At 41.8% G+C, this 19,424-nt stretch overlaps 1 protein-coding gene across 9 annotated transcripts in view; it reads right to left on the bottom strand.

Annotated features, from left to right (window-relative positions):
• The window catches only part of ASB5 (ankyrin repeat and SOCS box containing 5), a 118,306-nt gene that overhangs the window by 11,358 nt on the left and 87,524 nt on the right, over positions 1-19,424 (bottom strand). For 7 of the 9 annotated variants that reach the window (XM_073643636.1, XM_073643658.1, XM_073643647.1 and 4 more), the window contains 3 exons: positions 6,787-6,866; positions 2,100-2,207; positions 1,349-1,499 (listed from right to left, as the gene is read on the bottom strand). In XM_073643636.1, coding sequence (XP_073499737.1) covers positions 1,349-1,499; positions 2,100-2,207; positions 6,787-6,866 — 339 coding nt within the window. Of the gene's footprint in view, positions 1-1,348; positions 1,500-2,099; positions 2,208-6,786; positions 6,867-14,051; positions 14,128-18,712; positions 18,915-19,011; positions 19,120-19,424 lie in introns of those variants that run through there. The other 2 variants (XM_073643610.1, XM_073643618.1) reach the window with 2 other exon arrangements.

Here is a 19,424-nt window from a genome sequence, read left to right as displayed (position 1 = left end):
ACATGCATATGTGTCTTTTTATATAGTGTATGTAAACTTCTGGTTTCAACTGTATATATATATATATATATATATATATATATATATTTTTTTTTACTTTTATGCTCCCAATTTTATTGAAACTTTGAAATAAGCAATAGTGACATATAGGCCAGTCATTTAAGAAATAAAATCTGATTACAAAAGTGGCCTCAGCCGAAACTCTTTAACCGTTTAAGAGAAATCCCAAGAGTCGGATTTAGAGTAGAGTATTCTGAGCTAGGACACGCTCACATTTTCAGTATTTGGTCAGTATTTTACCTCAGTATGTGTAAGCCAAAATCCTGAGTGGAACAATCAGAGGAAAAGTATAATAGAAACACGTCACCACTTTTGTATTTATCACCCACTCCGGGTTTTGGCTTACAAATACTGAGGTAAAATTCTGACCAAATATCGAACGTGTGAACGTGGACTTATTTGTGAGTACATGAGACTAACGCTACCTGCGCATACTCAGGGTTCTGGTCTAGCGTAAGAAGTGTTTGTGACATAATCAGCCCAGATCACCTGGAACCTGTCCATTTTATCTATCAAAATATCTGACAATTTTTCATTGGTGGTGTCCACATTCTGTCCTCTGAAGGTTAGAATGAAAAAGTATGCATGCAGCCAAAGCCAGTATGCTCTAGGGAAGAGCTACCAGGTGTGGACCATATCCCTGGTGCCCAGGAAGCAATTTAGAGATGACCCCAGGACTTTTCTCACCACACGTGCAGAAGTCAAGTACCACTTGGTGAAAACTTATTCAGGGCTTTGGTTAGTTTTTGCTATGGAGCAACAATAACAATAACAATAACAATAACAATAACAGACTGTTCCTGAAGGCAAGTCTTATTCTTCCGGTGACGTGATGTCGACAGAGCAGATTCTTCTCTTCTGCTCTGTCGATAGTGTTGTACTGCCAACATCATCCTAACTTGATGGCCTAGCTGTGCGGAGTGGCCTGTTTAAACTACATCATTCTTAAGCAGAGCGAAAGTGAAGTAGTTGCCCATGACAACCAAACAGATTTCAGCACATATTTTTCAAAGGGGTGCCCTCTAAAGGCATTGTCCAGCCGATAATTTTTTTTTTTTGTTTAAAAAGGACTTAGACTGGTTAAAAAATAATATCCCGCCACTGCTTCCATTTACCTGCTACCCTCTGGTCCTCACTGGTCTCTACAACCTAGAAATGGACAGAAATGCCCACTCAGTAAATCACTGGGCGCTAAGATAAGCAGTGGGGAAATATCAAGAATCTATTTTTTTTTAAATAGAACAATATACTAGAAAATCAATATATGTAATAATGACATGTATGTTACCTTTAGTTGATGCCTCGTGAGCAGGTGAAGGGAGACATGTCTCTAGCTGCGCCTTTGCACCATACTCCAAAAGAAGTTCTACGCAATTAGCGCTGCCTCTTGAACATGCATTAAATAAAGGAGTCACTCCGTCAATAGTTGTAGCATTCACCTAAAATACATCACAAAATTTTTTGGATAGACAAGTTCAATATTTGCAGCGATGTCTTAAGCTAATATCCTACAGTGATCCAGTGTTCGTTTTTTCTATTGCCTGATACTATGTACCTGGTGTAATGTCAGATGTGTAGAGACAGCCAGAAGTAAGCCATCACCAGCGTACATTGCTATCTACACTCCATGCATTCAGCATAGATCCATTTGTATAGTTTAGGAACTAGAGATCCAGCTCCATGGATGTGCAATCTTCTTTATTAAGTAAGTAAACACAAAGTGGATGACATGGGTAAAATCCTCATGCAAAGGACATCTATGCGTTTCAGGTGCTCATAGCATCCTTAATCATGATGTTGAACTTGAGTTACCAGTGCAGAGACCTATAAAGGGGCACCGGTAACCAAAGTTCAACACCATGTCACCCACTTTGTATTTACTTACTTATTAAAGAAGATTGCACGTCCGTGGAGCAGAATCCCTTTCCCTACCTACATAGACACGTACTGGCAGAGACGTTGACCCGTGCTCCGGTTCTCGGAGGAATGTGACAGCGGTGAGCTGGATTTTCTTATCTCTATAGTATAGTAACACTTACATTTGCTCCAGCCTCCAGAAGTGTCCGAGCACAACCAACATGATCTCCCAAGCAAGCTTCATGAAGTGGGGTCACATGATCAATAGTTAAGGTGTTCACATTGTAACCCTAATTGTAAGAAATTGGATATTTTAGTCAAAGTACCAACAGAAAACATGGAATATTGAATTACAGTATTTGACACATAATCACATCCCAATGTTAAAAAAAGACTTTCATGACATGTTCAGCACAATCAAGTAATCATCGGCAAGGAAACTGAGGGAGTGGGGTCTAATGTAATGTCAGATCTGTGTCTTGTGTGTTATAGTTTTTTGCTGGAGAGAGGGAAAAAACAAATAGCTGTGGCAAAGAATACCATGAGTGAGGTGTAAAAACTGCTCAGCATGCCAGTACATTTATGATATACCTGTATTTATTTTACTCACAGTGGCGAAAAAAAAAGTATGTAGTCAGCCACCAATTGTGCAAGTTCTCCCACTTAAAAAGATGAGAGAGGCCTGTAATTGACATCATAGGTAGCTCTCAACTATGAGAGACAAAATGAGAAAACAAATAAACAAATCCTGAAAATCACATTGTCTGATTTGGGAAGAAATTTTTTTCAAATTTTGATGGAAAATAAGTATTTGGTCAATTACAAACAAGCAAGATTTCTGGCTCTCACAGACCTGTAACTTCTTCTTTAAGAGGCTTCTCTGTCCTCCACTCATTACCTGTAGTACCGGCATCTGTTTGAACTTGTTATAAGTATAAAAGACACCTGTCAGCAACCTCGAACAGTCACACTCCAAACTCCACTATGGTGAAGACCAAAGAGCTGTCGAAGGACACCAGAAACAAAATTGTAGCCTGCACCAGGCTGGGAAGACTGAATCTGCAATAGGCAAGCAGCTTGGTGTGATCAAATCAACTGTGGGAGCAATAATTAGAAAATGGAAGACATACAAGACCACTGATAATCTCCCTCGATCTGAGGCTCCACACAAGATCTCACCCCGTGGGGTCAAAATGATCTCAAGAATGGTGAGCAAAAATCCCAGAACCACATGGGGGGACCTAGTGAATGACCTGCAGAGAGCTGGGACCAAGGTTACACAGGCTACCATCAGTAACACACTACGCCGCCAGGGACTCAGATCCTGCAGTGCTAGACGTGTCCCCCTGCTTAAGCCATTACATGTCCGGGCCCATCTGAAGTTTGCTAGAGAGCATTTGGATGGTCCAGAAGAGTGTTGGGAGAATGTTATATCGTCAGATGAAACCAAAGTAGAACTGTTTGGTAGAAACACAACTTGTCATGTTTGGAGGAGAAAGAATGCTGAGTTGCATCCAAAGAACACCATACCTACTGTGAAGCATGGGGGTGGCAACATCATGCTTTGGGTCTGCTTCCCTGCCAAGGGACTAGGACGACTGATCCGCGTACATGAAAGAATGAATGGGGCCATGTATTGTGAGATTTTGAGTGCAAACCTCGTTCCATCAGCAAGGGCATTGAAGATGAAACATGGCTGGGTCTTTCAGCATGACAATGATCCCAAGCACACCGCCAGGGCAACGAAAGAGTGGCTTCGTAAGAAGTATTTCAAGGTCCTGGAGTGGCCTAGCCAGTCTCCAAATCTAAACCCTATAGAAAACCTTTGGAGGGAGTTGAAAGTCCTTGTTGCCCAGCAACAGCCCCAGAACATCACTGCTCTAGAGGAGATCTGCATGGAGGAATGGGCCAACATATCAGCAACAGTGTGTGCCAACCTTGTGAAGACTTACAAAAAAAACGTTTGACCTCTGTCATTGCCAACAAAGGATATATAACAAAGTATTGAGATGAACTTTTGTAATTGACCAAATAATTATTTTCCACCAAAATTTGAAAAAAAATTCTTTCCAAATCAGACAATGTGATTTTCAGGATTTGTTTTCTTATTTTGTCTCTCATAGTTGAGAGCTACCTATGATGTTAATTACAGGCCTCTCTCATCTGTTCAAGTGGGAGAACTTGCACAATTGGTGGCTGATTAAATCCTTTTTTCCCCACTGTATGTAGCGCCATTAATTCCACAGTGCTTTACAGACATTATCGTCACTTTCCCCATTGGCGCTCACAATCTACATTCCCTATCAGTATGTCTTTGGAGTGTGGGAGGAAACCGGAGAACCTGGAGGAAACCCACAAACACAGGGAGAACATACAAACATTCTGAGGTGTTTAGTAGTAACAATTCTAAGTGGTCAAGGGTAGTGAAGAGGTTAAATCCAAAGTTATCTTGGTACTTTATTGTTTCATTCCATTCTCTACTGATAGTAATTTTGTCAGTATGTTCTAACATTTTTGAGTTACCAATTCTGAAGCTTCACCCAATATGGCCGCACTGGCCGATCATGCCTTATGTAAAATCGGGTACATGGAGTAGGCAGATATAACTTACAATTCAACGTTTTTTTTATAAGCTGGGCATGGCTACCTGTAATTTTACCAGCATCTAGTGGGGTAGGCAGGACAGCATGTGAGCGGTGCTTGTGTGACATGTATCCAGGGTTTCAGTGGTGTGTGGCATGGTTCTTGTGAGTGGCTTATGTAGGTGGCATCTGATCTGTGCAATGGAGGAGTAGTGTACGAGTCAGGTATGTACAGTGGCATATATAAGTTTGGGCACCCCTGGTCAAAATTACTGTCATTGTTAACAGTTAAGTAAGTTGAAGATGAAATGATCTCTAAAAGGCCTAAAGTTAAAGATAACACATTTTCTTTGTTGGCTCCTGTTCACATTAGTTAGGATGTGCTGGCGATTTTTCGCTATGCTTCTAATTCTCTTTTTGGCATGTGCACTCCCTCCCCCATCAGCCTCAGGTGATTTTAAGTAGTTAGCTGGTTCAGTGCTGAACTATAAATTGTAGGCTTGCATTTCAGCCCAAGAGAGGTGACATTGAAAGACAGGGACCCAACAATGAAGGACGCCTTGACGCTAGCTGTGGGGCACACATTTATTGGCCAATCTATGCGCTAAGTACCTTCCTTTACTGCAATTTTTCATATTAATATTACAGAATTTTTTTACTTTACATTTTAAAAATTACAAAGAAAAATGGGCCAATGCAAAATTTTAGGCACTCTGCATGGTTAGTACCTAGTAGCACCCCCCTTTGAAATTATCACAGCTTGTAAACGTTTTTTGTAGCCAGATAAGAGTCTTTCGATTCTTGTTTGAAGGATTTTCATCCATTCTTCCTTGGAAAATTCTTCCAGTTCTGTGAAATTCCTGGGTCATCTTGCATGCATTGCTATTTTGAGGTCTAGCCACAGATTTTCAATGATGTTCAGACCAGGGGACCGTGAGGGTCATTGTAAAACCTTCAGCTAACGCCTTTTGAGGTTGTATATTTTGTTTAGGGTCATTATCCATTTGTAGAAGCCATTCTCTTTTCAACTTCAGCTTTTTTACAGATGGTGTTATGTTTGCATCAAGAATTTGTTGAAATTTCATTGAATCCATTCTTCTCTCCACCCGTGAAATGTTTCCCGTGCCATTGGCTGCAACACAACACCAAAGCATGATTGATCTATCCCCATGCTTAATGGTTGGTGAGATGTTCTTTTCCTGAAATTCTGTGCCCTTTTTTCTCCACACATACTTTTGATCATTGTGGCCAAAGAGTTCTATTTTAACCTCATTGGACCACAGGAATTGTTTCCAAAATGCAAAATGCATGTTCAGATCTTCTTTTGCATACTTCTGGCACTGAATTTTATGGTGAGGATGCAAGAGAGGTTTTCTTCTGATGGCTCTTCCATGAAGGCCATATTTGTGAAGGTGTCTCTGAACAGTAGAACATTGTACTACATTGTACTAAATCTTTCTGAAGGTCTTTTGCAGTCAAGCATGGATTCTGATTTGCCTCTCTAGCAGTCCTATAAGCAGCTCTCACTGAAATTTTGCTTGGTCTTCCAGACCTTATCTTGACCTCCACTGTTCCTGTTAACTGCCATTTCTTAATTCCATTTCGACCTAAGGAAAGGGCAACTTGAACTTTGCTATCTTCTTATAGCCTTCTCCTTCATCTTCAACTTGCTCAACTGTTGACAATAACAGTAATTTTGATCAGGCTTTTACATGCCACTGTAGGTGGCACAACTTCCATATTGGTCTTGCATACAAGTGGCACATGAAAATAAATGTAGCATGTTAGATGGGTCATGTGTAACGTGTCCCATTCATGAGTGGTGTAGCAGGTGTCCAGACAAAATATATGATTTTAATGAATATATCATTCTTTTGTGTGTTTTTGTTCTTATGTTGCTATATAAGAGAAGGACACATATTTCTTGAACATTGGCCCTGTATTGACCAAGTCTATGCTAAGTCTATAGGTCTGAATAAGAATGTGTATGTATATATAGTCTGTGTACTTTTGTGAGTTTGCTGCTCCCACATGTGATTATGACAATCTAATACTCAGTAGGGTACCCTGTGACACTATTTTTTCAGGTTTGATCTCACTGGAAGATACACTATCTGCTTTAATACTTCCAAGCTACTTGTCATCATTGATAAAATGACTATGGCATCTTAAAAGTTAACAAATAAAACAAGGCATACATTATAAGAATATTGGAATAAATGTCATGTGCTGGTAGTGCGAAATCTACAAGTGTCTCACAGCCATTAGGATAACAATGTTTACCTACTTGAGAAAGCAAGGTTTTCAGAGCAAGCAGCCTTCCCTGACTCGCCGCTTCATGTAGTGGTGATCGATCTGCCCATGATCCTACAAATAACATCACCATATGAAATAATATGACACTACTTAATAAATCAACACAAAATGTATTATGATCTGAAACCAAATGCATCTCTAATCCCATAGAATGTCAAAAGGAAAATATGGAAGACAAAAACTAATCTCATACAAGAAAGAAGCATCATAAATGATAATGACAAAAGTACTGAGAGCTACCCGTATCCACTGATAAAGCTCAAGTGCAAGATCCGGTTTTTGAGGCTGATCACATATACAGTGTTTCACTCTATATAATGACTACAGATACAAGATTAAATAGACACCCAAGGTATAATATTTATTGAAGACGAAGGAGTAAATGATGCAGGTAAGTGTTGGTAATTTGCCTTTGGCATTCTGTACATTGCATAAATCTAAACTATCCTCCCCATCTGTGCCCACATCCCGTCTGATTTCAATACTGGCAACTAGAATATGAGTATGGAGCAATGATACATTTGAACCTCCCCAAGCCACCAGTGGGCGTCAGTCATTGATACACAATGAGCATCAGTTGCTGATGAGAAAGGCATGAGGAGCGCTGCCCTTAGGAATAAACTAAACTTACACCTATAGTGTCCTATTAGCACAACTGCACATACAGGATTTTGCGGTTATTTGCGCTACTGGGCCTGTTCCCATACTACAGTATTCATTTGATTATATGTACCGTATTTTTTGGACCATAAGACGCACTTTTTTCCTTTGGACCATCTCCTGGGGAGATGGCTGTCATTACATCTTCAATAAATGCCCAATTTTACATTGATATTTTGGACAGTTTTCTTATCCCAACAATTGAAAGGATGTTTGGGGATGATGACATCATTTTTAAAGATGATAATGCATCCTGCCATAGAGCAAAAACTGTGAAAACATTTCTTGAAAGAAGACACATAAGGTCAATGTCATGGCCTGCAAATAGTCCGGATCTCAATCCAATTGAAAATCTTTGGTGGAAGTTGAAGAAAATGGTCCATGACAAGGCTACAACCTGCAAAGCTGATCTGGCAACAGCAATCAGAGAAAGTTGGTGCCAGATTGATGAAGAGTACTGTTTGTCACTCATTAAGTCCATGCTTCAGAGACTGCAAGCTGTTATTAAAGCCAGACGTGGTCCAACAAAATACTAGTGATGTATTGGAGTGTTCTTTTGTGTGTTTTATTTTCATGATTCCATAATTTTTTTCCTCAGAATTGAGTGATTCCATAATTTTTCCCTCTGCTTGGTCTGAAAAAAATTACCCTTACTGAGTACCACATTTTTTATCTTGATTTCTTTTAGTGTTTCTTAAAGCCCTAAAGTTGCCATTTGAAATGACTTTAGTTTTGTGCCATGTCTGTGATCTGCTTTTTTTCAACAACAATTAAACAACTGAATGAACATCCTCCGAGCCCTGTGATTCCATAATTTTTGCCAGGGGTTATATTTTGTCACGGGTAGCCAAATTTTTTGTGTGTGTGTGTTTTTAGGTTGAAACATGGCAGAGACAATGCCAAATTTATCACCACATGACAGGAAGCTTATTATTCTGAAAGTGAAGTCAGGCAAAAGACAAAAAGGCAGCTATGGAATTCAACTGATCTCATAGTCAAGTGTCACGTATATTAAAGAAACAAAGAGAAGGTTATGGAACAGCTGACAAACCTAGAACTGGACGACCATGTAAAACTTCCTCCAGAGTTGATCACATTATTAAGAAAAAGTCAGTATCTGATGTCCATAGAAGTGCTGTACAGTTATCACACGAAATGAATGATGACTATGGAGTCAAAGAGCGTCGCTAAACTGTGGTGCGACGGCTAAGAGCAGTAGGGTTGAATGCACGAGTTCCAGTCAAGAATATTTTCATCTCTGCAAAGAACCGGAAGGTCCGACTTGAGTTTGCCAAAGAACATAGCCAATGGAAAGAGACAGATTGGTCTAAGGTGTTGTGGTTGGATGAATCCAAGTTCAATCTATTTGGTAGTGATGGCATGTGCTATATGTACTGCCCAACTGGAAAACGTAATGATGTAAGGTACAAAACACCTACAGTGAAACATGGTGGTGGCAATGTCATGGTTTGGGGCTGCTTTTCTGCATCTTCCATTGGCCCTCCGCATAGAATTTATGGAAATATACATGCTACCATGTACAAGGATATACTGGAGAATGTAATGCTGCCACATGGTAAAACCAAAGTAGGCAGGGGATGGAGATTCCAGCAAGACAATGATCCTAAGCACACATCCAATTTAGTCAAAAATAGCTTAGCAAAGAAAAATGTTTGCCTGTTGCAATGGCCAAGCCAATCACCTGATTTACACCCTATAGAGCACCTTTGGGATGAGTTAGGGTGACGAGATGGGGCCCACACCCATAGCAATAAAGATGAATTGTTTGCAGATATGGAATGGAGCAAGATCCCTCAAGAGGTCTTAAATACCCTTGTGGCTTCAATGCCTCGTCAGTGTGTTGCAGTAATTAAAGAAAGAGGTTATGCTACAAAATACTAAGTTATGGCATTGTAAACAATGAATTACTCTCTATGTTGTGAGCAATAAATAGTATATGTAAAACTTTTGGCAGTCAGTTTTCTTTAATTAAATGATCATACCTACGTATATTCAAAAACATTTTACTTAAAATTAAGGTCTTGACGTTGACAATTTTGTGGACTTTCAATTCATCACCAGGAAAATGGCATCACAACAACCAGGCAGAAGTAATCACACTTTTAATAAAATGCTAAACTTTTGGTCGCCACTGTATATATATACAGTGCATATATATTATCCTTAGAGGGATTTTCCCAAATCAATAAAAAATTGCCTAAAGGCAGAAAATGACATAAAATAACAAAACAAGCATTACTTACCTGACAAATTCCAGGTTGCACCACGCAGCCGCTCCAGCATTCCCTACCAGTATTTGTTTACTTCCCTGCAGCAATCTCTGCATCAGGCCGAGGGCAGTGATTAGCTGCAGTGGTTATGTATCTAGATGGACATGACCACTGCAAAGAAGTATACAGAGACCAGAGGGAAGCACCAAATATAACAATTATCAAAGCAACCTCCGGCATGCTGAGCCATAACCTGGCATGCTGGATGGTAGTACATTATGCTAGGTTACACAATAATAAACTGTTATTGGCTGATGGCTGATTACTAGTAGTATTAGCTGCCTTGCTCAAATATACTATTACAAAAGAACATTGTGAGATTGACAAAGTCTGTACACATATTGGGAAGGTAAGGAAGGTTAGTGAAAGCAGAACACAGAAACTGACATCTCATCACTGTTCAGATGTACAGCAGCTTGTGAAATCCATTAATGTTGCAGGACCATTTACTAGGTAACGTAACACAATCTAACATACAATTACACAACATTAAACTGTTATTAAAAAGCAATGTACTGAATATATTTGTTATATCTTTAGTTATTATATTACACTGTGTGCAGAATTATTAGGCAAGTTGTACTTTAGAGGATTATTTTTATTTTTGATCAACAACTATGTTCTCAATCAACCCAAAAAACTCATAAATATCCAAGCTTAATATATTTGGAAGTTGGAGTGGTTTTTTTTTTAGATTTGGCTATCTTAGGAGGATATCTGTTTGTGCAGGTAACCAATACTGTGCAGAATTATTAGGCAACTTAATAAAAACCAAATATAATCCCATCTCACTTGTTTATTTTCACCAGGTAAACCAATATCAGTGCACAAAATTTAGAAATGAACATTTCTGACATGCAAAAACAAAAAAATTAGTGATCAATATAGCTACCTTTCTTTATGATGACACTCAACAGCCTTCCATCCATAGATTCTGTCAGTTGCTTGATCTGTTTTTGATGAACATTGCGTGCAGCAGCCACCACAGCCTCCCAGACACTGTTCCCAGAGGTGTACTGTTTTCCCTCCCTGTAGATCTCACATTTTATGATGGACCACAGCTTCTCTATGGGGTTCAGATCAGGTGAACAAGGGGGCCATGTCATTATTTTTTCTTCTTTTAGACCTTTACTGGCCAGCCACGCTGTGGAGTAGTTGGATGCATGTGATGGAGCATTGTCCTGCATGAAAATCATGTTTTTCTTGAACGATACCGACTTCTTCCTGTACCACTGCTTGAAGAAGGTGTCTTCCAGAATCTGGCAGTAGGTCTGGGAGTTGAGCTTCACTCCATCCTCAACCCGAAAAGGTCCCACAAGTTCATCTTTGATTATACCAGCCTATACCAGTACCCCACCTCCACCTTGCTGGCGTCTGAGTTGGAGTGGAGCTCTCTGCTCTTTACTGATCCAGCCTCTGGCCCATCCATCTGGCCCATCAAGAGTCACTCTCATTTCATCAGTCCATAAAACCTTTGAAAAATCAGTCTTAAGATATTTCTTGGCCCATTCTTGACGTTTTATCTTATGTTTCTTGTTCAAAGGTGGTCATTTTTCAGCCTTCCTTACCTTGGCCATGTCCCTGAGTATCACACACCTTGTGCTTTTTGATACTCCAGTAATGTTGCAGCTCTGAAATATGGCAAAACTGGTGGCGAATGGCATCTTGGCAACTTCATGCTTGATTTTTGTAACATACCTGGCGGCGTCCTTGCATAGTGGTCCATCTCCCACGGTGCAAGAGCGCGCACTTGATTTCCAGTCCAGACTATCACTTTGGCTTCTTTCCATATGGTCTGCTTTGCTCTCCTCTGTCTGCTTAGGGCGACGCCCGCTGAACTTCCTGTTTCTTGTAGCTGCTGCAGACACACCCCTAATGTGTCCTCAGCCTATTGCTGTCTGTCACCTGGTATTTAACCCAGCTCCTCCCTGGAATCCTTGCCTGAGCATCTTGTCAGTTGGCCTCTTGTCACGGATGTGCCAGGTCCTGTCTATGTTTCCTGCCTTGCGGTATCAGTTCCCGTGTCTGAACTGAGTCCTGTCTGTGTACTCTAGCCAGCTGCCTTTCCTGGAGGCTGTATTTCCAGGCCCGTGTGAACACGCTCTTAGCCTGTTCCTTCTGCCCTCTAGGGGCCGTATACCTAGATCTGTTGTCTGTGTCTTTTCTCAGTGTCTATTCCTGCCCTATCTATCTTCCAGCCTGTTTCTCGTTTCTCTCTACGCTCATATCTTCCCTTTTTCTGCAGAGTCTGAACTCGTACCTAACTCCTGATCGTTGTCACTGTACTTCCGTTTGTGAGTTTGTGGTCCACTCGCTACTTCACTGCAAGTACCCTGTGGGTATCTGGTTCTGCCTTTCCCTTCCTGTCTGTTCTGTGTGAACAGAGCCCTGTCCCCTCTGCTCTGCCTTGCTCGCTGCTCTGGCGGTTCTTGCCTGCTCTGCCTTGCTCACCGCTCTGGCAGTTCTTGCCTGCTCTGCCTTTGCTCACCACTCCAGACGGTCTTGCTCTGCTCTGCCTTTGCTCACCACTCCAGGCGGTCTCGCTCTGCTCTGCCCCTTTGCTCACTGCTCCGGCAGTCTCGCTCTGCTCGGACCCTTTGCTCGCTGCTCTGGCGGTCTCGCTCTGCTCTGACCATTTGCTCGCTGCTCCGGCGGTCTCGCTGTGCTCTGACCCTTTGCTCGCTGCTCCGGCGGTCTCGCTCTGCTCTGACCCTTTGCTCGCTGCTCCGGCGGTCTCGCACTGCTCTGACCCTTTGCTCGCTGCTCCGGCGGTCTCGCTCTGCTCTGACCCTTTGCTCGCTGCTCCGGCGGTCTCGCTCTGCTCTGACCCTTTGCTCGCTGCTCCGGCGGTCTCGCTCTGCTCTGACCCTTTGCTCGCTGCTCCGGCAGTCTCGCTCTGCTCTGACCCTTTGCTCGCTGCTCCGGCAGTCTCGCTCTGCTCTGACCCTTTGCTCGCTGCTCTGGCAGTCTCGCTCTGCTCTGACCCTTTGCTCGCTGCTCCGGCAGTCTCGCTCTACTCTGACCCTTTGCTCGCTGCTCCGGCAGTCTCGCTCTGCTCTGACCCTTTGCTCGCTGCTCCGGCAGTCTCGCTCTGCTCTGACCCTTTGCTCGCTGCTCCGGCAGTCTCGCTCTGCTCTGACCCTTTGCTCTCTGCTCCAGGCGGCCTCGTCCTGCTCTACTCTCGCTCACCGCTTCAGGCGGTCTTGTCTTGCTCTGCTCTTGCTCACCGCTCCGGGCGGCCTCACTCTGCTGTGTGTCCACCGCATCTGCGGTTCTGTTCCTGAGTCCCAGTCTGTACTGGGTCCTATCCACTCTGTGCTCCAACCTGTCGTACCTGCCAGTACCTCCCTGCCTGCATACCAGTTGTGCTTACCAACATCCACCTGCCTGCATACCGGCCGTACCTGCCAGTACCTCCCTGTTTGCATACCAGTTGTGCTTGCCAGCATCCACCCGTCTGCATACCTGCCGTGTCTGCCTGTACCCACCAGTCTTTGTGCCAGTCTAACCTGCCTGTTCCTGTATTCCCCGGTGTGGGTCAACAGCCGTGTCCGGGGTCTGACCTGGAGTAGCACCTGGTCCCTCTGCTCGGTCCCTCCTTGGTGCACTGGCGTCGTATGCCGTCGTGCGACCTTAGTCGGATCGGGTGGCTACTTAGTTACGCCCCTCCAGACATTCACTCTCCGGTACGGTCCAGTGGAATCACTACATATACACGCACACGCCAGTCAGTCCGGGCGTGGGCATTACAATTTTCCTCAATTCATGGGCAGTTATTTTGCGCCTTTTTTGGCCAACATGCTTCTTGCGACCCTGTTGGCTATTTGCCATGAAACGCTTGATTGTTCGGTGATCACACTTCAAAAGTTTAGAAATTTCAAGACTGCTGCATCCCTCTGCAAGACATCTCACAATTTTGGACTTTTCAGAGCCCGTCAAATCTCTCTTCTGACCCATTTTGCCAAAGGAAAGGAAGTTGCCTAATAATTAAGCACACCTTATATAGGGTGTTGATGTCATAAGTCAACATCCCTCCTCATTACAGAGATGCACATCACCAGATTTACTTAATTGGTAGTTGGCTCTCAAGCCTATGCAGCTTGGAGGAGGACAACATGCATAAAAAGTATCAAAGTGATCAAAATATTCTTTTGCCTAATAATTCTGCACACAGTGTATTTATCACAAATGTTTACCATGTGTCTTGTATTAGACATTGCTGCAGTGATTTCATACATATTACTACGACATCACTAAATTGGCTAGCAATGGAAATCTAACAAACCTGGGTCAATATCCAAGATAGCGCCTGCTGCATTCCAAACATTCTCATATTCTTCTTGAAGTTCAGTTACTGATGTCTAAAGAATTTAGCCACAAAGACAAAGTGTTGTATTCAGCCAGTCCCATAGACAATGAATGATGCAATGGCATGCTCACGGCATTCTATCGGGGCATTTTTTGTTCTTGGGATCATTGGGAATCCCAGAGATTGGACCCTCAGAGATCAAGAAGAGATTAGGTGATCAGCTATGGATAAAGGATAACTTGACTAGATGGGGTGAATCCTTTAACCAGCAGATCTCTAATAAATGTATGATTATAGTTGATAATTTCATGAATAAAAGTCAGAAGCAGCATTGTCTGATTAAAGCTTGGCTCGTTATTGACACTTGCTAAGTCTACAAATGTGATATTTTGCCTCTCATATATGGATGGACCCTTCTTCAACTTGTTTTACACCTAACACTCTGCGAGATGTATAACGTGGCACTGAATGGTGTCAGAGCATATTAAATTGGCCTCATGACAAATTAAATAACCTTATACAGTTCAAGAAAGACTAAGAGTGAACACATCTGTATCTTATTTTTCAATTTTTGTTGTTTTCACTTAGTTTTCAGTTTTGTTGCAATCATTGTATAGGAAATAGCCCATGCACACAGGCCAGTACTACAGGGGTACTGGGGATCCTGACAACCACCACTGGTTGCAGCATGGCAGCCATGAAGGTTTATTGTAAATTGAAGGAGCACAATTTAATAGGCAATAAGCAAACCTGGTTCCCAACATTTTGCCCTTCATATAGGTTTCAACAAAAATGCACAGGCCCCAATTTGTGTTCCGCCCCCTTCCCTTTATTTTAAAATCATAGGGTTATGGTGCTTGAGAACTGTAACCCTTTGTCAGGGTTCCAAATGTTTTTCTGCCTGTCCATTCTATGACACCCCTGTTCTGTGACTACAGAGGTCATCTGCTGCCATGTCCATTTGATTTTCCTAATCCAGCTCTCCCTATAATGGCAGAATTTGGCTAATTACTATATTTTAGCGATTTACTGTAAATTGCATTCCAAATCTCATCAAAGGTGAACATGAGCATCAAAGGGCTTGTCTCATTAAACAACAACCTGCCTCTGATCTGCCGCTCTCACTAGTTTTGTTGACCACACATTTCTTCCGTAACCTGCATCTGATCTGCTGCTATTGCTTGTTTTGTTCACCACACATTTCTTCTGTAACCTCGCCTGATCTGCTGCTATTGCTAGTTTTGTTCACCACACATTTCTTCTGTAACCTGCGTCTAATCTGCTGCTATTGCTAGTTTTGTTGACCACACATTTCTTCTGTAACCTCGCCTGATCTGCTGCTATCGCTAGTTTTGTTGACCACACATTTCTTCTGTAACCTGCGTCTGATCTGCCGCTATCGCAAGTTTTGTTAACCACACATTTCTTCTGCAACCTGCCTTTGATCTGCTGCTATCGCTAGTTTTGTTCACCTCACATTTCTTCTGTAACCTGCGTTTGATCTGCTGCTATCGCTAGTTTTGTTCACATCACATTTCTTCTGTAACCTGTGTTTGATCTGCTGCTATCGCTAGTTTTGTTCACGTCACATTTCTTCTGTAACCTGCATCTGATCTGCTGTTATTACTAGTTTTGTTCACCACACATTTCTTCCGTAGTGTTGATGTGTGAGAAAGCCCCTAAGTACTATGTAAATTATTACATGTCGCCTCTTCAATGTTGCCAATTGAATAGGGGGGAGATTGAATTTAACAACCCCATACCATTATGCACACAATGTACACTCCCTGACAGAAGTTATGTTGCTTATCCATGTTATGTAAATAAAAGCTTATAACCTGACATTAAATTCATCCATTGGTTTTATAAATTACTCTTTTGAAAGCTGATACCCTCCCAAATTTGGTTTAGGTTAAGAAAATAAATTGGCATCAATGCTGAAATATTGATCATTTAATGAACACAGAATGGTCAGATTTTGGCAAGACAAAAGTTTTGTCGCCTGGTCATATAATGCGCCCAATCCTAGTTTACATCCTACCAGTGCTCAGTAAATGATCAGTTAATTAGTGGGTGTGTATAAAAAGAAACCTAGCACCCCAGACCTTCACTTGAACTGCAACTTGAGCTCTGACAACATGCCAAAAATCCACCCTGCGACCAAAGCCTTGATTATCAAGAGGCTGAAGACCAGATCCACTGCAGAGGTGGCTGGCACCTTTAATGTGTCTCAGCGTCAAGTACAAAGAATTAAAAAAAGATTTGAAGAGACTGGAGATGTGTTTGACAAGCCCAGGTCCGGCAGACCCCGCAAGACAACTGCTCAGGAGGAACGTTTGTTGGTTAGAAAATCCAAAGCAAGCCCCTCTTCCACGGCAGCAGAGCTCCAACAGGCCTGGTCATCTCAAGTCCCTGTGTCAACTAGAACAGTTTGTAGGATTCTGTCTCGAAATGGCCTCCATGGTCGAATCAGTGCCCAGAAGCCAGCACTAAACAAAAGGCAAATAAAAAACCGTGTGGCATTTGCAAAGTCCCTCAGCCTGCTAAACAGATGGATGCTGGAAAAATGGCAGAAGGTGGATTTCTCTGATGAATCTTCAGTATAATTACACCACAGCCGCCACAAATACTGCAGGAGACCTACTGGAGCCCATATGGATCCAAAATACACCCAAAAAACAGTAACTTTTGGTGGTGGAAACATCATGGTCTGGGGTTACATTCAGTATGGGGGTGTGCGAAACATTTGCAAGGTGGAAGGCAATATCAATAGCCTAAAATATCAAGAAGTATTAGCTGCCTCGTACATTCCAAATCATAAAAGGGGTCAAATTCTGCAGCAGGATGGTGCTCCATCTCATACATCCATCTCTGCAACAAAGTTCCTCCAGGCAAAAAAGATCAAGGTGCTCAAGGACTGGCCAGCCCAGTCACCAGACATGAACATCATTGAGCATGTTTGGGGTAGGATGAAAGAGGAAGCTTGGAAGACAAAACCAAAGAATCTAGATGACCTCTGGGAGGCATGTAAGACTGCATTCTCTGCTATTCCTGATGACTTCATTAATAAATTGTATGAATCATTGTTGAACTGCATGGATGCAGTCCTTCAAGATCATGGAAGTCACACAAAATATTAAATATGACTCTAATAGCACCACAACTTCATTCACCAATGTTATGCAACATATATTTGTATTTTAAGATAATTATTTGTTTGAATATCACATTACTTTCTGTGGGCGACAAAACTTTTGTCTTGCCAAAATCGGACCATACTGTGTTCATTAAATGATCAATATTTCAGCACTGATGCCAATTTATTTTCTTAACTTAAACCAAATTTGGGAGAATTTCAGCTTTCAAAAGAGTAATTTATAAAACCAATGGATGAATTTAACGTCAGGTTATAAGCTTTTATTTACATAACATGGATAATCGACATAGCCTGACAGAAGTTATGTGCCCACGATGCAGAAATGCTGCATATTTTTTCCGCTTCTCGCTGGCAGGAAAAAGGCATGCGGTTTTTACATGCGTTTTTCCTGCCAGGTAGAAGCGTTTGTCAAGCGTTTTTGCATGCATTTCTGCATCACTTGGAAAAGTGCAGCCGGCATGGATTTATAGTAGTGTGACCAAGTTAGTTAAAAAAAAAGAATAAGAATGGTAAAAAATAAAGATTATACTTACCTTCCGATGTCCTCCCGGTGTTTTCTCTGCTGCGTCCGGTGTCTTGGGCGGCTCACGGTGGTGTGAAGGACCTGCGGTGACGTCATTGAGAAATGTGTCAGGTCATATGACTCAATGAAGTCATGGCAGGTCCTTCACAACACCGCAACCCATACAGCAGACCAGACGGAGGGGAGAAAACACCGGGAGGACATCGGAAGGTAAGTATAATCTTTAATTTTTATTTTAAATTCTTTTTTTTTACAGTTTCTATGGTACCCAGGTCTGGATGAGAGTCTCCTCTCCTCCAGACCTGGGTACCATCTGCACATTGAACCGTGTGATATCCGCTTGTGCAGATGCAGTGATGCGGATGTCACGCGGTCCAATGCAAGTCAATGGCGGTGATTACGCTGCGTGTCCGCAAAATTAATGGACATGCTGCGTAATTTTCTGCAATGATAATCCGCAGCGGAAATTTCCGCAGCATGTGCAGAGCACATGCGGATTATCATTGGGGACCATGGGGCATGTATTAGCAAGTGTTTTTTAAGCGTTTTCGCTGCGGAAATTCCGCGACAAAATCACTTGAAAAACGCATAGTGGGCACACAGCCTCAGGGAGTGTACTAAGGACACAATGTGAATAACAGCAACTTGTTGCCAGTTTCTAGGTCACCATGATCTATTCTCTACACTGACAAGACTAAAAACAAACTAAAAAGTAAAAACAGAAACAAAAACAGTTAACTGTGATGCATTATAAAGATGTTAGCTTTGCATTTTAGCAGTTTCTATTATTTTACACATCTCTCTCTTAGTTTAAAAGTGCAATCCTTATCAAAAAGCAAATAAATATCACTAAAATTGCAGAAAGACACAATATTATGACTGCATAAAAAATGTGATTGTCATCATTAATATTAAAATGCTGCCTCTGACATATTCATATCCATTCTCTTTACTTACATACAGCATTATCCAGAAATTGCTGGTAGAGAAAAGAAATGACTAAATATGTGGATGAAAAGTCTGATTCCTTAAAGCAATCAACCCCTGAAGGAACCAGAATGAAGTGAAATCTCTAGCAGTTCGGATGAAAGCAGTAATGGCTGCCCGGTTGTAATTTTCAGTGTTCTGCTTGGCTGTGACCTAAATTTAGATTATCAGCATGATCCGAGTCATCTGAGGTGCACGAGCGTAATACCAAATCCTGCATGTACCGATAAACAAACAAGGTCTAATGCAGAAAATGGCTCGTATATTACCTAGATCACCGTCTCCCCAAGGTACCTCAAACCAGTCACCATGCACCAAAAAAGCACTCATGTCTTGGCTATGTGAAGCTGATTCTAACGTCTGCCTAATATTTGGGAGCTGTCATGTTTGAGGAGATGTAATTTAACTCCCTCGGTAGTTACTTCTGACAACGTGCCTCTCTGTATACGTATGCACAGGGAAAGGTCTACAAAGGGAACTTGTCAGGATATTTTCCATCCTGATCTCCCACAAATGGAGTGTGATGTGTTTCTAAACATGTTGTTATTATTATTGTATAACATGTTACATTATTAATAAATATTATACATACATTATAGATATACAATAATATGAAAGATAAAAATATAATAAAAGAAGTTTAAAGGCAACTTTTCAGCTGATTCATGCTCACTGAACCACG

This window comes from Phyllobates terribilis, unplaced genomic scaffold (genome assembly GCF_046119375.1).
Source record: "Phyllobates terribilis strain yellow unplaced genomic scaffold, ASM4611937v1 Scaffold_1__5_contigs__length_1240528914, whole genome shotgun sequence".
In the NCBI taxonomy this organism is placed as follows: domain Eukaryota; kingdom Metazoa; phylum Chordata; class Amphibia; order Anura; family Dendrobatidae; genus Phyllobates; species Phyllobates terribilis.
Note: the sequence above shows the minus strand (reverse complement) of the source record. Positions and strands in the feature narration are given on the sequence as shown.